The sequence below is a fragment of the Tympanuchus pallidicinctus genome, unplaced genomic scaffold (assembly GCF_026119805.1).
Source record: "Tympanuchus pallidicinctus isolate F22 unplaced genomic scaffold, pur_lepc_1.0 scaffold11, whole genome shotgun sequence".
Taxonomy (NCBI): domain Eukaryota; kingdom Metazoa; phylum Chordata; class Aves; order Galliformes; family Phasianidae; genus Tympanuchus; species Tympanuchus pallidicinctus.
In genome coordinates, this window is record NW_026294627.1 from 19,729,647 (window position 1) to 19,751,302 (window position 21,656).

Consider the following 21,656-nt stretch of genomic DNA (forward strand, 5'->3'; position numbering starts at 1 on the left):
GATCTTCTTCAGCAGATATGAGATGGGTTGGACAGTTGACCCACTGCAGTGATTCTCTTCCACAGGTATGAAAAAAACACTACTTTCTTGGCCCCTATGTTATATCTCTGGTAAGATTAATTACTGACCTTGCTACTGAATCATTCACTATTGTTTTTTGCAGTGATCGTGTATAGATTTGGGAAACCCTAAACCCTAAACCAGCCCAAACCCTCAGTTTTTTATCTCACAATGTTTAAAGACCAAAATATCTAGAGTTGAGGACATTAGACAATGCGTGTCATTCTGGAATGTGCCCAATGAAACCACTGCAGTTCTGCACTGCTGGAATTGATGCTGCCAGTATAAATGAAAAAAAAAACAACAGCAACGTGGATTATTGGAACTGTAGTGTGATGTGGTTATTTGGACATGGTTAAATGCCTTTTCTTGCTGAAAAAAGGCTGGCTTCTTTTTGCTGACTGTGAAGTAGATGGGCTAAGTGAAGAACAGTCTGTGAGATGTTCTAGCAGTTTTTTTTATCAGTTTATCTCCTCCAGACAGAGGATGCAGGAGGGCAGTATGGGAAGAACAGTGTGCCTAGTCAAGGATGGACACAGACAGTGCAGAAATGATGTTTCACCTGTCAATTGGCTGCCAGCTCTTGATGAGCATCATGGTGCTAATAGGAGAGATGGATGGAGATTAGAGCTGGCAGTGTCTTCGCATTTGCTTTTGTGTATATCATAAAGGTAATTTGTTGGCACTGGGTACAGCTGAGATAATCTTCAACCTGCAAAGTTTATCAGTTGCAAATTATACTTATCCAGTGTCTGAAAACATAATGTTAAACTACCTGAGGTTCACATCCACCCTGAATTACAGCTGTCAGCAGCAGGGTGTTTTGCTGGATTGAGCGAGGCCATAGCATGGAAAACAGATCCTGCCCTGCAATTTACCAGCATCACCATGCCGTCTTCCAGGCAGTGTTTCCATCAGCTCCGAGATATAGTTTGGCATCTGCTTGGCTTTTCAAGACTTGGCCTTTCAATAGCCATTATAAAAAGTGGTCTAGTGTAAAGATATTTCCCTTTATGTGGCTTGACAGCATTCCCAGTGATCCCAGAGGGAAGTGTGACTAGGACTTGTTCTCCAGCTCTGAGTCAGCTGTCCACTGGGCTGACTGGGAGTGTAGCTTCATGTCCTTTGGCTCTGCACCGCAGTTAGAAAATGAAGACCCTGACTAACTTGTCTTTGGTTGCTTGCAAAACTTTGACATAGAGGTGGATCCTTTCAAGTGGTGAATCAAGAACCTGAGAGTAATACAATGGTGTTGTGTCAGAGCTGGCGATAGCCAGATAAGCAGCTGTCTCTTGCAGGCTGTGGAACTGACGCAGGGGAGCTAATAACTTGAGATAATTTTAGAGCTAACTTTAGACATATTCAGCAGACTGTAAGACCCAGATCTATGGGTCTTTTTACAGGTATTGGAGAGAAGTGAGCACGGTGAATCTCATCCTAAGACAAAAAAAAACAAAAACAAAAAAAACCTCCCAACTCTGTCTATGGGGTATAAACAATCCATAGTGAGGAATTCAAATCCAGTTTTTCGTAGACAGATTATCACACGTGGGTTAATAGAGGTGAGGAGAATTGGGATGAAATAGAATCATAGAATCATCGAATCACTCAGGTTGCAAAAGACCTTAAAGATCATCAAGTCTAACCACAACCTAACCATCCTACCATAACTCTAACAACCCTCTGCTAAATCATGTCCCTGAGCACCACATCCAAACGGTTTTTAAACACATCCAGGGATGGTGACTCAACCACCTGCCTGGTCAGCCTATGCCAGTGCTTAAAGGGCTTCCAGGGATAGATGGCAAATGAGGAGAGCTCAAAAATTGGCTTGAAGTACTTTGTGCTCTGCTATGTGATCATATGCTGGTTTTGTCTGGGCCTTACAGGTTTAAGGCATATCCTACCTTCTGCAGATCTGTGAGGAAATCTTGTATCTCCTGCTCCTCCCTGTTTTTCCTGAGACCCCATTTGAGTCTTCTGACACAGGGAAGCATTTGATGGACATCAATACAGTTTGCCCCAGGCAGTGCCTCCTTAGTCTTGTAGAGTGGAGCAAGCAAATGGCCATGGTATTCCTTGCAACATCTCATGGATACTGATAGCCTTATCATGTGGTTTTTTACTTTGCATAAGGAAAAGTAGGACAGGGTAAGATATATGGCCATCAAGTAGTGAGGAAATAAATATACTTCCAAAACCAATTAATGTTTTTTGGCTGATCTGTCAAGGAGTATGATCATGTTGAGCCCTGAGATGCTTAGACAGGAAAGATAATGAGAATGGGAGTTAGGTATAGATAACTACAGGTGCAGTGGACCCAAAACACTGCAAACTTATGGTATCAGAATCAAGCTGATAGCTTTCTGTGATAATTGGTTATCTAGAGAAAGAAAAGAAGATAAACTTAATCGCTATCTCAGTAAAGCAGTTGAAATGTCTGTATCAGATGATGTTTCCAGCGGAGATGAGGAATTATCTTACCGGAACATGGCTTATTTACCTGAACAAGAACACTGGGAGAGGATATACTTGCTTTCTATTAATAGATCAACAGCAGAAACAAGAAAGAAAATAACTGTCTAAGGCAAAGGATAGTTCTGGTATAAGAACAAAAGTGTTTAGACTGAACATGGATAAACTTAACTCAAAATTGCAAAATAATTGGTAACCATTTGTGAAATATGACTCTGCAGTAGTCTTCCAGGGGTAATACAAAGAACAAAATGCCTCGCCAATGTCAGAGTGAATCTGCATCAAGTTATGAGTGGGTTTGTATCATATATATGCCCATGGCAGCAAAGTGGTGCCCTTGAGGTTCTTCTTAAATTTATAATCCTGTTTTTCTAATCCCTGTCAGGTAGTAGACATGGGATCAAAAGGTGGTAACGACTTTCCAGTGAAGTATTTTTTATAGTGAAAATTCTCTGAAGTCAGAATCCCTTCACAATAATACCACTCATCACATTCTTCTGCAATATTACATGATTTAACAAAGCCTTTCCAGTGCCTTGCTCAGAATTTTTTATACTTTTATGTGAAATCTTTTGTTGGGTCCACAGTGAAAATGCAGCAACTGATTAACCACCATCCTGCACAATCCTAGAGAGACTCAGATTTAGCAGAACTAACCCCTGCTCTGCAGTAAATAAGACTTTTCAGAATCAGGACTTTGCTTTCTCTTTCATTTTTCTCTCCTGCAGTGGAGTCATCCCCATAGGAGGGATTATGGAGACAGCACTCAGGGTAGCAATAAACTTCTCTTACTTTACATATATATTAAATGTATTTAATTAAAGTGTGCTAAACAATATCCTATAAATTGGAAAGAACCAATTAAAAAAACTGGTATAACTGTCTCACTTTACTTTAGATGTTACGCTGCATGCATTTACATCTGAGTTAGTTACCTTATGCTCACTTTAGGCTCTGGGAAGACTTTTAGGGCACGATACTTCTGACCAATTTTAGCCACATACATTAAGGTAAGTTAAATTGGAACTTGAAATTTCTTGATTCCCTCCATGGAGAGTAAAAGAAACTCAGAGCAAACAGTTCAGTCTTTTTTCACTCTTCTGTAACAACATACATTCATGTGTAAAAAACTTACAGTGAAAATCAAAATTCAGTTTATGCAGGGAACAAGAATTTCTTCTATTTCCTTCTTTCCTTTCTACCTCCCTTCCTGCCTTCCTCCCTTCATCTCTGCAAAATGCCTGGTGTTTCAAGCCCCAGGTTCAGACCAGCAGCTTGCTTTCCATTGATGTTTGGGCAGCTGGTTAACATGATTGAACCAAAGTTATGTAAGCTGTGCAGTCAGTGAGTTTTTGAATATCTAAAGCATCATACTGATGCAGTTTATCTTCTCCTAAATGTGTATTGTTTTTTTTTCCACAATACCCTTTGTATGATATTCTCATTAGAGGTTGTGTTGGCATGACTTTAACTAAGGAAAATCTTTCTCTTTAGGAAAAAAAAATGCTGTACAACTCTATCACTACCTTGTACACCACACAAGGTCACTCACAATGACAGATTGTTTTCCTGTTGGATTTTGATGAGAAATATGAAAGACTTCTTGCTTTTATAGAGTTAAGCTGTTTAAGTATGCTTCTGCACAGGATCGTGTGTGCATCATCAATCTCCTATTTGTCTCCATTTGCTGCAATATAGTTCATAGCCTGAAGTGCTACAGGATTGGTTTTGGATGGAGGTAATCTGCAAACTGCTCTGTAGGAGCACACCTCATGTACTCCAGCTGCTAATCAGCTTCTGGCCCATGGAGTTTTGTAGATAGTGAGTCCTCCAATTAATTGGCTCTATGTTCTGTTGCTAAAGGAGATGTGGGCACTATCGCTGGAAATTAACCAGCTACATATTATAATTTTATTAGGCACAGGGATACACTTAATCTCCTTTTCTATCTAACAAGCCCAGAGTCTATGTAAGACATCTGGCTGCTTGCATGAGCTTGTACTGCTGAAAAAAAAGCAGACAGGGTTTAAAAACAGTTCAGTCGTTGGGTTTCTTGCTGTTCCTACCCTCCACTATTCAAGCCTGATGTCTGCTCTCTAGAAGAGGGGCTGTAACACTTTGCTAGTTTGCAGAAACCTACGTAGCTCTGAGAATGCTTTGATGGATGTCTTCGTGGACATCTACTGAGAGGTTTTGCTATACCCATGTAGCTCTTAAGTCAGGGACTTAGAAGTGAGGTGCCTCTCTGGCTCTGCTTCGAACTGCCCCTCTTTAAGACAGGTGATACTTACAAGGTACTGCCCAGTATATGGCGGTGAGAGTACAGAGACCAAACAGGGATTGCTGGAAGAGGAGTAGCTGATCAGTTTTTAAGACTGTATGTATTAAACCAACACACGACCTTTTCTTTATGACTCAGACTGTGCTGACAACATCCTTCTTCTCTTTTGCTGTTTTCTGCCTTCTTTTTCCTTTCTTTCTTTCTGTAAGGACTGAATGACAACTCTTTTCCTGTGATTTCTGCCTTGAATTGCTAAGGCTGGGATTGCAGTACATTGATGTTTTGACCTTTTCCCTACTCTATATTGCATCATATAAAAATATAGGATATATTTTTTAAAAAGAAAAAACTGTAGCTTGTATTTTTATCTCACCTTTCCTAACATTTAGCTTCCCATCCATTTTGTTAAAACATTTATTCAGTATTGTGTCAGCCACACTAGTTAGATTCCTTGTATACAAGCTGGTGAAACCTGGCTTAATTTCCACAGATGATCAACAAAATGAGCATTATGTTTATAAAGTAAGAGTTACACAATCTACTTTAAATGTTTCTTGTTTGTCACAGTTTTCTGTTCTGTAAGATTCCACCTAAGAGCTAAAATGATGCTTTTTATTATGTTTGCAGACTGGAAGAATTCGGCAGGAAAACTTACATTTGTACACTTTTGAGTTAATACTGTAGCAGAGCAATTTTATAAATGCCATTAAACATGCATTTAGAAACAGACATAAAGAGACTTATTCATATCTGAAAAGTGTATTTTCATGATTTCAGCAAGCGTTGGATGAGGTTCTAAATGCAATTCCCAAATCAGGGGAAATATAAATTGGATCCAGTTTAATCTATGATTGCAGTACAGCTGGGAGCTTGTGGAAAAACCTGAGTAAATACACATAAATTATCCTTGCCTCTGAAGAAATTGAAAAAATAAAATTCCTTCTGCCCTTCCCTCTCTGCAATTGGATGTCCCATTTTGTTCTGTCTATTACTGATGTCGTAGCTCTGTTGTTTGAGTCTTTAAAAATTCCATACCCAAGAGTTTCTCTTGCCCCACCTGAATCTTTTCCCTATCTTTCCTTGTGCTTAAATTTTTCTCTTCTCTTCTGGGATCTGATTTGAACAGCTGCACTTAATCTGCTGAATGGCTGCTGAGGAGTGCATTGATTCTACTAAATAATTTTGTCTGTCCAAGGTTTGCCTCCCCCAGTGACTGGGGATGCTGACGAGGTGCAGCATGAGGAAGAATTACAGCTAGTAATAGCAAGTGTATTAATTCAAACTTTTCAGTCAGACTTGCATAGTGTTGTAAAGTTAGGCAGACAACTTAGACATCAAGCCTTGTCCTTGATTCTTTCTTCCCAAGCATAGCTATTCCCCAGTTTGCTCATTTTTTCTTCTATTTTGCACAAATCATGAAGTAAAAAAGACACAGGAAGGATTACAGGTACATGATGTAGAGCTAAGTTCAAAATTCGTGCAGCTGAAGGGGACCACACAAGAGGGATTCCCATCAAGAATGACACTCAGCCTTCTCTGTTGCAGTTGTTATTTCAATTTGTTTGGTTTTGCAGTGTGCTATAATCATTGTTTTTTTGGCTGGTTTTTACAACCAACTGGACTTCAGATGCTACAGAATGCTTCACTATCGGCAATAACCGTGCAAAATCTGTTCCAAAAGTTACTGGATTGAAGTTAATGTGGTATACAATTTCAGTGATTTTTGCAGCTTAAGCAAAGGTACTGGATAATTGAAATCACACCATTCAGTCAGCTCTGTTAAATGCACGCAAAACAGAACAAAACAGAACAATGAGATAATTTATAGTGATTGCTGTACATTGGGTATGCATGCAGGCATGGCTGCATCTCACATAAACAGTTGCAGACTGATTAGAAAAACAAGGAAGAATTCTGTGTTCACATCTGGTCAAGTAATGATCCAAACAGTTGTCTGGAGATTGAAAATTGGTACCATCCCATATACAGAGCTTATCGTGGTGACCTGCTTTGAGCATTCATCTAGAAGATTGATTGGAACTTTCTGTCCTATTCTGTAGCCCATTGTTAGTGATGCAAAACTCTGATCTCAGAATGATTACATTTAATTGCCATGGTTATAGCAAAGTAAATCAGGTTATGATCTCATCAGTGATTGAGCTAGATTTGGACATGAACAACTGCGGTGTATGGTCTGCTACAGTTTGTAATATATTGGTTGCACATCCGTTGCCTGAGTTTATAATTCCTATACCACTGTCTAGGACCGAATGCCCCTCTGTTAGCCACTGAAGACTTCTGATTCCTTCTTTGCTATTACTGCCTAGTGGCTGTTGTTTCTCATAGAGGAATGCGCAATGAGAAAAGCTACCCACCAGTACATTCATCCAGAAATACCTTCTGATGCCATTTGGTGGCTAGAAACCCTGGTTGTCATCATACTTAGTGGCCAGATACAGCAGTTAGTGTTTTGTTGCGAGATTAAGTACCTGCCAATTAATATTGGCAACCATGGAGCTGTTATCTTTGGGTGCTGAAGACAGAGGGGATCTATCTAGTAGAAGCATTTATTATAATATACATTCAATACTTCTGTATCCATTATTTAATGTCTTCTCCCAGAGAGAACTGTCTTCTGTTGTTTTCAGCCTGGAGAAAAGTAGGCTGCGGGATGACCTCGTTGCAGCCCTTCAATACCTAAAGGGAACCTACAGAGGGGAGGGAAATCAACTCTTTGAAAGGGTTGATAACTGCAGGACGAAGGGAAATGGTTTGAAGTTGAGGGAGGGGAGATTTAGGTTGGACGTCAGGGGAAAATTCTTTACAGAGAGAGTGGTGAGGTGCTGGAACAGGCTGCCCAGAGAGGTTGTGGATGCCCCGTCCCTGGAGGTGTTCAAGGCCAGGTTGGATGGGGCCCTGGCCTGGTCTAGCATTAAATGTGGAGGTTGGTGGCCCTGCATTGTGGCAGGGGGGTTGGGGATTCATGATGCTTGAGGTCCCTTCCAACCCTGGCCATCCTGTGATTCTGTGATTCTGTTGTTCTAGCCCCCTCAAAGTGACTTTTCCTGTGAACTAATGGGATGTGATCCCCATGGTATGCTGCTGGGACCACCTATTGTTGCAGTTCATTGGTCTGCTGAATCCACAGTACTGATATTCTTAAATAGACTGAGTTTGCTAATTACACCTTTCACCCACTCTACATTTTCTTGATCTTCCCATTATGTTAGCACTAAGTCTCCCAAGAGCATTGCATGCTTCTTTTCATGCAGGATGAACTGAGTGCCTTTCCTCATGGAGGGGTGATGGCATGCACATAAAGTGGCCCTGTTTAAACAGCATTCCATTGTGGCTACTAGTACTCGCCTTCTTTGTATGCTGAAGAGGTCAAATTTTGTTCCAATCTCCACTCCCATGCAAGGCTTAATGAGTTGGTTAAAGTCTTAGTGGATATAGTGGATATAAAATCATAGAGAAAAATAAACAAGAACAGAACTGAGCTCATGCAGACTTGTAGAGAAAGGGGTTTCATATTTGCTCATTGTTGGTAAGGTAATTGGTGTACTCCTTAATATTACTCCTGCCTTGTGCCACTTATTCTATATTCATCAGTTTTCTTAAAACTGATCTCCCAGGGTTACGGCTTGTGCATGTTACCTCTTTCAGCTCTGCCTAAGTGTAATTTCTGTTGCTTTTATGATAGGCCACATCAAAGCCTTAGAAATGTTCAGTGTTCATGAGATTTTTCCTTGCTCCAGTAAGCTTCTCTCTGTAGTTTGAGATGTTTCTATGGCCTGTGTGGCTGATGGTCAGGATCCATAAATACTTTGGCATGGGTCCTTCTGAAATATAATTTCTTTTGGGACAATTGTTAGGTAAAAGCCTCTTTATCCATTCATCTCCAAGATAAATGAACATCTGGGGCTAAAGAACATCTGGGGCTTTTAGGGCAGCAAATGATTGTAGCTCAGGAATGATTTCTGCCTGCCCTTCTGCCAGCCTATCCCAGCTCTACAAACATTGCTTTGCCAAATCAGAATAAGCTGATACTCATTCATAAAATTAACATTACTGGGGTTTCTTGCTGTCTTTCTCCTGGAAAATTCTTAGCATTAATTTGCACACAAAAAGTTCCAGTACATCTCCAGGGATAGTTCCATACTTCAGCAGGACCACTTTATTTTGAGTCCACTGCTGTGCCCAGGTTAAGATTTTAGGTTAACCATTCACAATAGAGCACAGCTCTTCTACCCAGGATGCTTTTAGTCCGGGGCTCTTTATTCTATCATTTATACCCAAAATTGTAGATTGTCTTCAACATCTTTCTCATCTGTGTTGCGATACAGATAGTTAGATTAATCCCAGCAAGCAGGAAAACCTCTTTATTACTTTCTTGTTTGTCCAGGACACATAGTAATAATGGGCTTTAGTCCTCTGTATTTACTTCTCGTTTACATCTCGTTAATGTACTTTTTCTTCCTAACACACAATTTTAATTATAGGGAATTAGCCTTTTTTCTTTGTTTAGCTTTTGCCAACTTCTCTGAGACTTTTCAAAGCATTCTTTTCATTTACTTCTACAGCTTTTCCCTAGATCACATTGCTGTCTGGATACCCACTGAACCATCAGAAATGCGGTCTCCCTGTTTAACTACTGGGATAACAAACATAGACCAGCAATGTGTAGAACAAACATTTCCAAGTTGAAGAGGTGAATATGCACAGATGGGTGCATTTCTCCCCATTATCTATGGAAAATGTTTGTCTCTTATATATTCATTCAGATCTTTTCGGTCTACATGTAACCACAAAATAGTTTCCCTTTTTTTCAACTGATGGATATGTTAGTGTGGTTGCCCCCCTCACCATGTGACTTGCAGAGCAATCCCTTTATATATCTTATCTTCTGGCTCCTGCCGTAGCACAGGGAGAATTGTGAGTTCTGGAGTTTTTGGAGCTATTTTCTGTAGTCTGAGGTCTAAGAGATTCCTGGAGAAGATGCTGTACTTCTTTCTCAACTATTTTGTTTCTTTTGCTATGCACTTTGTATAAAACTGGATGAGACCAGAGGTTTGATCAGGAATTGATGCCTTCTCCTCACCAATACTATTACAAGTTTTCTCTTTTCCAGTTGTCTTTTCGCATCTGTTTAATCTCAGTGCTGTGACGCAGCATTATTTTGTCACTATTAAACATTTTATATTTATATTCCATAAATATCATAGGCCACTTTTATCTGAATTTTATATGTCTAACTTTTGTGCTCACTGGTGTTTCTAGCATGCTTTGTCTTCAAGCAGTGTATGACTTAAAATCCTTTAATGTTCCTGTTTCTTTTTGAGTAATAAAATATTCAGTTGCCACAACCTTTACCATTTTTCCTGGTAAAGATTCTTCCAAACTGCTGGTACTTTTTTTCATCCTTTTTCTAGTGCATAAATTTCCAGTGATTATCAGCTCTTGCAAAATGGTATTATTATCTCGGTTTTCACTGTTGACAGCAACAGAGAGTCACAGAATTGTTTGAGCTGGAAGGAACCCTTAAAGGTCCAACTCCTCTGCAGTGAACAGGGACACCTACATCTCCATCAGGTGCTTACAGCCCCATCCAGCCTGATCTTGCATGTCTCCAGGGATGGGGCATCCATCTCTCTAGGCAGCCTGTGCCAGTGCCTTACCACACTGACTGTAAAAAACCTTCTTCTTTATATCCAATCTTAATCTCTCTTCTTTTAGTTCAAAGCCATTTCTCTTTATCTTGTCACAAAGCACCCTGCTGAAGAGCCTGTCCCCTTCTTTCTTACAGCCCCCCGTTAGATACTGAAGGGCCACTCTCAGGTCTCCTGGAGCTTTCTCTTCTCCAGGCTGAGCAGCCCCAGCTCTCTCAGCCTGTCCTTGTAGGGGAGGTTTCCCATCCCTTGCATGCACATTTTTATGCAGTTGCTTTTGTGGATTACAGATAAATTCTCCATGTCTTTTCCCTCACATCTTTTTTAGGTGGTATTTTTGGTGTGCTTGAACATGTCAACAGGATTGAAGGCCAGTCTCACTTCTGGAGCTTTTATATGTGTATGTAGCTTCAGTGCTTCCAAACCAGTTTTGATAGCAGTGATTATTTCTCTGTCTTCCACTAAATACTGCCTGAGTATTGTGTCCCAGATTCCAATCAGAGTCAAGTCTTTTGTCAGGGACTAATTTAGGCTCCCTTCAGTACAGCAAGATTGTCTTTCAGCTTTAAATCACTCAGACTACTCTGTACTTTTATCTTCTTTTTGTACTCTGCTTAAGAGTCTCTCATATCTTTAATATGCACATGGGTCATAGCATTCCTTGAACTATTTTTGTGCAGTTCCGTAATTAATCTTTTCTGTCAGAGGTAACGGAAAATGATTAAACGCATCAAGTGTCTCAGAAGCATTTGTTGTCAGAAATAAAGCTATTTTTATCTTGTCTCCCATTGCTTCTTGAAGTCAGATGCTGCCTAATTCTTTTCCAGATGACCTTTATATTTTCAGAGTGTCTCATGAGACCCATAGCTGCTTTCCCAGCCTGCTTCTCTTCTGATGCTTTGGTTTACTCAGACAGAACTTGGGCTCCCATGTGGTGCCAACCCACCTGTGGGGTGAGCGGATGGAAATGCACACTTCTCATCTCACTCTCATCTGGCAAATGAGAATGGCTTGGGTGAACCTGTGGCCTAGAATCTTCCGCCTTTGCCATTTGCCTGAATTGCTCAGATGCAGGTGATGACAAAAATGAGGTGAGATGAATTTTCCCCCAGAGGTGTATGGTTGTGTTTGCTCAGCCTCTGACGGCGATAGTGGGATTTGCAGGGCAGGTGTGCATCATCCTGCTAATGTTCCCCAGGGTTTCTTGGCCGTGCGAGGCAGGATGAGGTTCAGAGAGCTTTGTGCCTTTAGACAAATATTTAATGCCATTTTTGGTGCTTTTTCTTAGAGATGAGAGTCATACCAACCAGAGGCGTTGTTCTGGAGTTAATGCTCTGCTCCAGAAGTTAAGGTACCTGTTTTAATTTTCTTCTTCTACAAATGCCATAATATCTCTGTTTGCTCTTAAAATAGGAATCGTTTCTGTATGGCATAAATTCACTCACGTTTGTGAGGCACGAATGTGACCCGCACAGCCAAACAAAACCCATGATTCAATTGCACTAAGAAAGGAAGTGCGACAAAATAACGTAGTTCAGGTGTGTTATAACTCTGAAAGCTAACATTGCAGTAAACTTCACATCGGATGTTTAAACACTTAAAAATATTCACTTAGCATCCTATGTATCATTTACAGGTCTAACTCTGGTCCTACATTGTTGAAATTGGTCAAAAATACCAGATTAGTTGAATCAATTATTTGTGACTAATGGACTTTATCAGGAAACTAGAAAAATAGATATTTCTGAAAAAAATATAGAGGAAAAAAAGAAGTAATTACACAACTAGCATGTTATCTACAATGTGAAGGTTCTATACATTGGCGTTAGAATATAGGAAAATTCTCAAGTCGTTTCTGAATTTCTGTATCTGTTACTCAGTGCTAAGAATATCATTTTCTTGTGAAAAACAATGTTTGTCAAAACACTGTCTGGATAAAACCTACTTCACTTTTTCTTTTTTTGCATCTTTTGATTAAAATACCTGTTTTTGATGAAATGGGGAAAAAAAAAAGTAATTGCATCTTTTCTCTTCTTGGTACAAAGTATATTTGGGCTAATAATACACTAGAGTTTCCCATACCATTCCAATAATTATACTCATTTCAGAAGGGCTTTTGATATAGGACCGAGTAATGACATTTTTGTTGGAGTTACATCAGTCTGCCTCCTAGTAATCAGAAATCCTTTGCACATCTTTTCCAATTAACTCTTCTCTTTGTATTACAAAATGAGTTTTAGTAACACTTCCCTATTCAACTTCATTAACATGCAAATGGAGAGTTAAAACAGACAGTTCATCTGAGCATGGAGAGCAGGTAATTTGTGCAGTTTATTTGTGAAATGAATGGTATTATTATTGGTTGAGAAGACACAACTGGAAATTGAGGCAACTTGTTCTAGAGGAATGAGCACAAATTACTGAATCATGATGTTCCCAATTACAATTCTTGCTTTGCTGTTGTGAAAGTTATGCATCATGATGGACATAAGCACTGAGAACTTGTAGAATGTTACGTGCCAGTGCCAGACCCAGGAAGTTCTTAATGGTCTTGAGCAGGAATTTAGAGTAGTCAGGAAACAAATGTCTGTATGTTACTAAACTGACTTTGCCTAATGATTCTTGGACTGTGTAGCTCAGCACTGCAGTAGAGTAGGATATGACAACAACATATTAATATGAAGACTGTTTGTCCATCTTGAATTATTTCTGCTACTAATGCAAGAATTTGGACTTTGTAGACTGGCCCATGCTATGGCATTGCAAAGGGCTTTTCAGCCTTGGAAATGTGTTTGGTACTTCATCTAGGCTGAACTTGATCATTACTGGGCTGATAAATACCAGAATTTCACAGGTTGATTATAGGTTGAGCATTATTGAATAGGCATATTGTGTGGGAAAATTATGGGAAAAAAATATATTTGACCTGAAAACAGGGCTATGACAGAGCTTGAAATATGAATTAAGTACAATGATGTGGATGAGCTTAGACAAGGAACAAGCTATGTCTTGAGAGTTTTTTCCATTTTTGTGGTGATGGAAAACTTTTATTTTAGTGCTGTAAGAATTTTAAGGGTAAAATAAGTGTTTAAAAGCTTAGCTGAGATTATGTTCCTAAATAACGTACCATAGTGAGCACAGAATCCCCATAGTAACTGGCAGCTTTCCCAGTAACAGCTTAACTCAAGTCTAAGAATGTAGGGGAGTATCCTCAAAAAAAAGGTGTCAGTCAAGTGTTTGGTATCTAGCAATATGTGCTACTGTCTGAAAGCAAGTAATAATGATAAGACTACCCAAATTCAGCAACCTCAAAACTAGGACGCAAGCTGTAGCAGTTAGTTCTGCTCAAAACACGGGTGACTGCAGAGCTCTTGTAACTAGCCTTTTTTGGTAAGGTTTTCCAGTCAAGCCAAGTGATCTGTCAGCACCATACACCTGTTTGAGCTAACAAGGAACAAAGAGTCATCAGCAGCTTGCAAGGAGTCAACATGTTATGTGTCATGAAAAGTACTGAAGTGTAGATTTGCCATGATCTTAATCCTGGTCAACTGTGGACTAAAACATGTTCTAGGGAAGTCAGTGAGATGAACAAGTAAAATTTTAGATAAATACAATCAATAGTAGACTGACTAATGCTTTTCTGTGCTGTCCCTCTTGACATCCTGGTTGCCAAATTGGGAACAAATGGATTTGATGGATGGACCACTTGCTGGATAAGGCTGGATGGTTACATTCATGGAGTTGCTATCAATGGCTCAATGTCCTGGTGGAGAACAGTAACAAGTGGCCTTCCTCAGGGGTCAGTGCTGGGACCAGTGCTATTTAACATCTTTGTAGGCAACATGGACAGTGTGATCAAGTGCATCCTCAGCAAGTTTGCAGATGACATCAAGCTGAGTGGTGCAGTTGACATGCTAGAGGGAAGAGAGGACATCCAGAGGGATCTGGACAAGTCTATAGCAGGGGAGTTGGAACTAAATTATCTTAAAGGTCCTTTCCAACCTGGACAATTCTATGATTCTATGATTTGAGCCACCCTAGGATATTTTGTCTAGCCTCCAGTTACTGCTTTAGAAGAGCATGATGACCATTTGGGTTCTGAATCGTATCTGCCAGCCTTGTTTTGGTCTCAGAAGGTCCTGCACACCTACTCTGAATTTTATTCCTAATCCCTAAAGTTCTGGGACTTAGGCAGTAGTCCTGCTGAGTGCCATGGTATGGCCCTTGTACTGTACCACTGAATCACTCTCTAGATTTCATTAAGTAGTTAGACTTGAGTGGGATCTTGTTAACTCAGTATAGGTAGTGCCATATGAGTTTTCCCAGGCTGTTTAGGGCTCTTACATGGAACAGCCATCATTCTGGAGTGGAAAATAGATGTCCATATTCAGGTAGCTGAGTGGAGCTGGAGTCTACAGAGGTAGCCTGGGCATCTAGCTTACATGTGGATGTCAGAATCTGAAGTGCCTTCAGTTCAAACCGAATCACACCTAGCAGTGGGATTGTATTTGCATGAAGATAGTTATGCATGTGCAAATTAGCATTCAACACTCTATAGTACACTAGGCACGTCTGTAAGGCTGGCAGTTTTAGCTTAGAATTTGTATGGGATTCAGAGCTTTCTGAAACTCCAACTAGAGGCTGGAATACTCTGAAGCATGTAAAGCTGTGCTAGACATCTGATTTTGGGAATAGTAATCCTATCCCAGATATTCAGATACTCTGTTCTGTCATGGCTCCTTCCAGCTTTATTTCTGTGCATGTTTGAACTACTCCATGAAACTATGTCTACCAAGCCTGGGAACTGTAATGCCCTATTTTCTATGTTTAGCTGGTTTATTATGGGTAGTATACAGTTATGTGTAGTATAATTCCACTTCATGCACACTTCAGGAGGCAGACGCTTAAATGGACTTCCTCTCACCTGCTTTCAGCTGTCTGTGGATCATAAGTCTTGTCTATGCTAAATGATAGGTTTTGTCTGTCAGCAATGGAAAGAGATGCACTCGCAAAGAATGACTCATCCTGCTTATTTTTAACACCAGCCTCCTCTTTTTCTGCAGAGACAGACTAGATGACCATCTTAGAAGGTAAAATTGAATGAGATCATCCCACATTTTTGCACTTCATATATTTTTTTTTTATTTTTATAAGATAGTGAACAGTACCTCTTTATGGAAAAGGCTGACCTGTGGGATACCTTCTTTCCTTGCTTTGTTGTACTATCAATAATATATCTCCAGACATCCTGTGACCGTGCAAGTGGTGACATATTTGTTCCCAATAATATTTTAAAAATCATCTTTACGATGTTGGTTGGTCATGGTGCCTAATGTCTTTTGTTCTGTTGTCAGCACAGTGGTGCTTCAGTGTAAAGTTAAGTAAGTGCCAGTCAGCTTCGTTCTTGTCATGAGACTTTGAAGTGGTTGCTATATGCAATTTCTCATTAGCATCAGAATCAATTGTAATATAGACAAGTGGCAGGACTGCATTGTGTTAATTGTTGGTATACTGTACCTGAGAATATTTATGTCAAAGTTTGCACTTGACAGCTTCATTCAGATGCACTCACATAGGTGTATCGTACAGCGATTTTGAGTTTTCAAAGTTCTTTGGGTTTTGGTGAACATTCTGAAAGGGCATGGCATTAGTTTCCTCTGCTGGCAGTGTCAGCCACACAGATGTTCTACATACCCCATAATGACTCAAAAACAGTAAGTTTCTGTACGGGGGCAACTGAACTGAGCCCTAATTATTGATCTTACTTTTAGTTGTCCTTCACTTCCAATCAAAATTCTACAAGAACAGTATAATGATGGAAGTCATTGTTTTTCATTGGTAATTAACAGTATCTATGTAAAAATTATTAATAATCTTAATCGTTTAATGCTTTTAATAAGGTTTGCAACCGGAAGCCATTGCAGTTGAAAGTTTGAATTGTAAGAGTGTATGAAAAGGAATCTGAAAAGAAAAGTTATGATATTAATGATAAAATTTGCTAACATACCACCTGCATGAATTGGAAGACTGATTTTCTGTATGGCTTTTATTCCAGGGAGGGCTGAAAAAATGTCTGTGACATTTTGATTAATATTCTGTCATACATTCAGCACACCTGTATAGCATGGATGAAAATTCATGTCATCGCAACGTTATATGAACAAATACTGACTGATAAGTCTCAGAACGCAAGCGTAAACTGGGGATAGTTATCAGGCAGACTTTGTTGTAATGAAAAGCTCTTGTGTCTTTTGCCTTTAAGCAATTACCTAGAAAGAAGCATTACAATTTCTACTAATGTAAAGATGACAAAAAGATACGATGTTGATTCATAGATCCATCAAAATTTGATAAGCTAGGTGCAGAGAAAAATATGTTTCAGGTGGTGAAGTGCTCTTGAGATATCACGGTATTTTAGATGAGTATTTGCTCACAGTATAAGGCTGTGGCCACGTAAGCAGAAACAGTATATTAAATTACCTCTGGTTTCACTGCTGGCAAGACTATCACCACCGTACTATGTCTAATCCTGCTTCTGCAGTTTGAGATGGATGATGAAAAATTGGAAGAGATTCAGAGAACAGTGAGAGTGGCTTGAAACTATGCCTGAAGATAATGAAAGGCTCCAGGAACTTAATCTATTTAGCTTTCAAAGGGAACATTGAGAATCTGTTTCAACTAACTCTGTAAGATCACGAGGAAGAAATTTGGTAGGAAACAGTCCATAGTAGCAGATAAAGTTATACCAAGAGTCAAATGGTTGAAATTTGATGCTTGAGATAAACAGCAAATTTTAATGAATAAGTTAAATTGAATTATTGGAATAATTCTTCAGCTGCAGAGATTTTTATTTTATTTTATTTTTTTCCACAGACATTTCTAAACCAGGTTGGTAGTTTTTCCTATACTGTGTGTTCTAGCTCAAGTAGAAACAAGTGTATGGGTTTTCTTTGTCTTGAATTGTTTGAGAGATCTCAGTAGATTGTACAAATACACCCAACTTCTTCATACATCTGTGAATCTGAAGTGATATTTATGTAAAGAAAACATCTTTTGAAACATGTTTAGTTAAATTCACTCTTGTTTTTGGAAATATGTCCAAACTCAATAATAAAAGCTAACAAAGACGTCTAGCTGAATACTGAATGATGTGTTCAGTGTCTGGAGTTGTATCTATCTCATAGGAAGCTGCAACGTAGTTTTCCCAGAACAACTAGAAATTTGTCTTTTGTTATTATAATTAATGAGAATTTAAATTAGGAGTTGTAAACTGCTGATGAATCAATAAGATCAAGCCCTCAAATGCACCGTTTATGTGGTCGCTACATTGTATTTGGGACAAATTACAATACTTAAAATGGAACTTCAGGCGCGTTAATGACAGCCTTTCTTTTCCACAGGCACACGCTAAAGTCTGGCATCTGTACAATGATCATTTTCGTCCAACTCAAAAAGGAAAAGTGTCCATTGCCCTTAGCTCTCACTGGATAAAACCTCAACATATGACTGAAAAAAGTATAAAAGAATGTCAAAAATCCCTTGATTTTGTGCTTGGCTGGTTTGCAAAGCCCATATTTATTAATGGCGACTATCCAGAGAGCATGAGGAGCAACCTCTCATCTCTGCTGCCTGAATTCAGTGAAGAAGACAAGAAGTACATCAAGGGAACAGCTGACTTTTTTGCTCTTTCTTTTGGAGCTACCTTGAGTTTCCAGCTCTTGGACTCTCACATGAAATTCCAGCAGTTGGAATCAATAAGCCTGAGGCAGCTCCTTTACTGGATAGCCACTGAATACAACAACCCCCCAGTATTCATTGTGGAAAACAGCTGGTTTGTTTCTGGTAGCACCAAGAGAGATGATGCCAAATACATTTACTATCTCAAGAAGTTCATTATGGAAACCTTGAAAGGTAGGACTGAGGTTGTATTTATATGTGCTTGTCAAAATAATTATGCAAAATAACAGCCTAAAGAGATTTGTTTAAAAAAAAAAAAAAAAAGGCTGAAATCTAATTTAGTCTTTAACATTCATGTTGGCATTTGTGAAATGAGACTCCAGATCTCTTTTCTGGGTTTGTTCTTTTCATCTCTGGAAGACTCATCATATCTGCATATAGCATTTAGTGTGCTTGATGCTGCTGTCTTTGAAGTCAGTAGGAAAATTTCATTTGTCTTTGGTGGGAGGAAGTGCCAACTGTGTGAACTGTACTCTCAGTGGACTTAGGGAAATTTTTTAAGTTATTTATTAATAATCACCTTCCATATCTTCAGTGCATATTCAGAATTTGAGAATACATACGTGGAAAGGAAAATACTATCCAATAAGAGTTCCTGTGCAAAAAAAGGCATAGGTAAAAAAAATACTTTTCATTCTGCATCTCAGTTTTGCACTTGTGCAAATGTTACATTAATGCAGTTCTCAATATCAATCACAATAATTTGAATTTACATCAGTTTAAGGAGAACTGAGTGTTATGTAACCTACATTATTTGTTAGCCTATCTTTTTTTTCACAGTAGGAAAAATACACTATCTTGTTACTATCTGTTTTCCCATTTCTTTGTTCCAAAACAAATTCTTTCAGTCCTCATCAATGAGTTGCTGCAGTTCCAATTTCCACTTTCATAGTCTTTAATTTGTTAATTTACAAATGAGTAATTGACTTTTAGGACTACAGTTTACTTTTCTGGTTTTAAAAACAATATTCTTGTAGGTATTTCTTTAGACAAGAGAGCCGTTGTGTTATGTTGCCATTTTCATACATGTGACAGGCAGAAACAACTTTAGTTGTACTCTCAGCGTCAGAGATGTAATGTGCTATTTCAGAAACCTATTTCATAGAAATAAATTAAAAGATGAATAAATACATGAGTCAGTGCATCTGAAATGGCAGTAATAAAAGTGCAACAGTAACTGTTGTGTGCACAGTATTACTCGTTTGTATGAAGTCACATGAAGTACTGAACTGAAAAGGCTCGAGGGTGGTGACGCACTGGAACAGGTTGCCCAAGGAGGCTGTGGATGCCCCATCCCTGGAGGCATTCAAGGCCAGGCTGGATGTGGCTCTGGGTAGCCTGATCTGCTGGTTGGTGACCCTGCACATAGCAGGGGGGTTGGAACTAGATGATCCTTTTCTACCCAGGCCATTCCATGATTCTATGATTCTTAGGATAATATGGCTGATACCCATATTTCTGCTCCACTTATAAAGTCCTGGATATACATACATTATTCTACCTTTTAATAATAGCTGGCTGGAAACAATCTCAATTTACAGTTTCTTTCCTGTTATTGTAAATAGTAATAGCAGCAACAACAATGACAGCGAGAGTGTTGTCTTTATATTAACTTGTGAATTCCAACATATGTCTGAACTTTAAACAGGAGGAAAAAAAAAAAAAAAGAAAAAAAAAAGCAAAGACAGAGCACTGGATTTGCAGAAGGGACTTTGATATCATTACAATGAAAACTATTGCACTTAACTCTTCTGTGCATTAGAATCTGAATTATTCAATGTGAATATCAAAGTTCCCTGTGCAGCACCTACAGAATTAAGAAAGATTCACAGAAGACGTCATGGTGGTAGTGAGCAGTCTTAAGTTATACAACACGAAAGACCAAAGACAAAGGCATATACTGTCTCTGTCAGAGACTTAGGACATGTCTGTCCTGTGTAATAAAGCACTATCACAAACAGACTCATGAACTAGTCCCCACCAGATTTCACTCCAGCAGTGACATGGCAGTAAAGTGTTTACAGCACTGAAAAGGAAGGATATTTAATTTAGATCCAAGGCCACATAGATCTGATTTTGCTCCTTCCAGTATCTCTGCCTGATACATTGTGTGCATGCACCAGTACCATCACAACTTTGTACTTCTTTGTCTATACTGCCAAGTACAGCCTCATAGGAACAAACCCAATGGTGCTGAGGGCCAAGTAGCCACACTGTGTGCATTCCTGGAACCTATCTCTGCTTTAATTTCACCCCATAGGAACTCAGGACAAGAGTCCTCAGACCTTTCTGTGATGTGAATCAAGGTGGGGTAAGTTGAGGCAGCTAGGAGGTCTGCTTAAAAAGCAAGCTTCTGATTTCAGCTGAAGTGGGCATCCGTTCAGACACTGTGTGCAGCAGAGAAGCCTCATGGGTTTGTGTTTTGCTTTTTTTGCTTTTAGAAAGAGCTTTTTTATCTGGGATTCACATCCTCAAATTTTGCTGTTTACTCTTTTTTATTTTTTTAATTTTATTTGAATGTTTTTTTCCCAATAACAGTGAGGACAGAATAGAGTGAATAGATCTATAATATAAAGTATATAAATACTAATTAAAGTTGCTAATCAGTAGGTGTCTTCGTGGTATCTTCATGGGTGGCTATCTCACTCCAGGATCACACTCTGCTGTCTTTCTGATGCAACAAATAAATTGATTGTTTCTTGTGAAGCTGAGCATGCAGAACAGAAGGGTGTGATGGTTCTGTGCTGTGTTGACTAGCTGAGACAATAGGTCACCTGGGGAGTTAGGAGATCTAAATTCAGGGAGTAGCAAGAAGAATAAGAATGGCCAGGCCTCTGTCGGGTCAGGACTGTACTATTCTCAAGTATATCGGAAGGCAAAACATAAATCCCTGGGCAAATTCCATGTGGAAATGGACTGTGGGTTTCAGCCACCCCTCCGGGGTAGGACAGCCGCTGAGCACAGGGCTTTAAGAATCTTTATGTGGTATTGACTGACGTGGCTTCTTAGGCTGTTTCTAGATTACTGAGCTGAACTGCACAGGAGTTGAAGTGCTGGTAGGACGCAGCCAGTGTTGTTTAATCATTAATCCAGTGCTGGCCCGGCTCTGTGCAGCAGCACACGTCTGGGCGTGCCATGGGGACTGCTCGGCTCAGGCATTATTTCCCACAGGACGTATGGACAAGGGCACTCAGTTTCAGACACCCGGAGAGCTTAGCTTTCAGTGGGTCTAGTTTGCACATTGACAGGCACTAAAAAGAGGGCAAGGAGACAAAGCAAAAATAAAAAGGAAAAAAGACATTCATTTTTGTTGTATTATTTTTCAGTAATATGCAATTCTCAGGGGAAACTGTTTGAGACTTCTAAACTTGCAAAGTCTTTTCAAGTCACTTCTTTCACAGGCTACACTTTAAAGTTATTACATTTTGAAAGGA

The 21,656-nt window shown here is 39.4% G+C and overlaps 1 protein-coding gene across 1 annotated transcript in view; it reads left to right on the forward strand.

The window, feature by feature from the left end:
- KL (klotho) overlaps positions 1-21,656 on the forward strand; it is a 47,339-nt gene that overhangs the window by 14,331 nt on the left and 11,352 nt on the right. Inside the window, exon 2 of the mRNA XM_052671008.1 lies at positions 17,886-18,396. Within this exon, the coding sequence (XP_052526968.1) occupies positions 17,886-18,396 (511 nt within the window). The remainder of the gene's footprint in view (positions 1-17,885; positions 18,397-21,656) is intronic.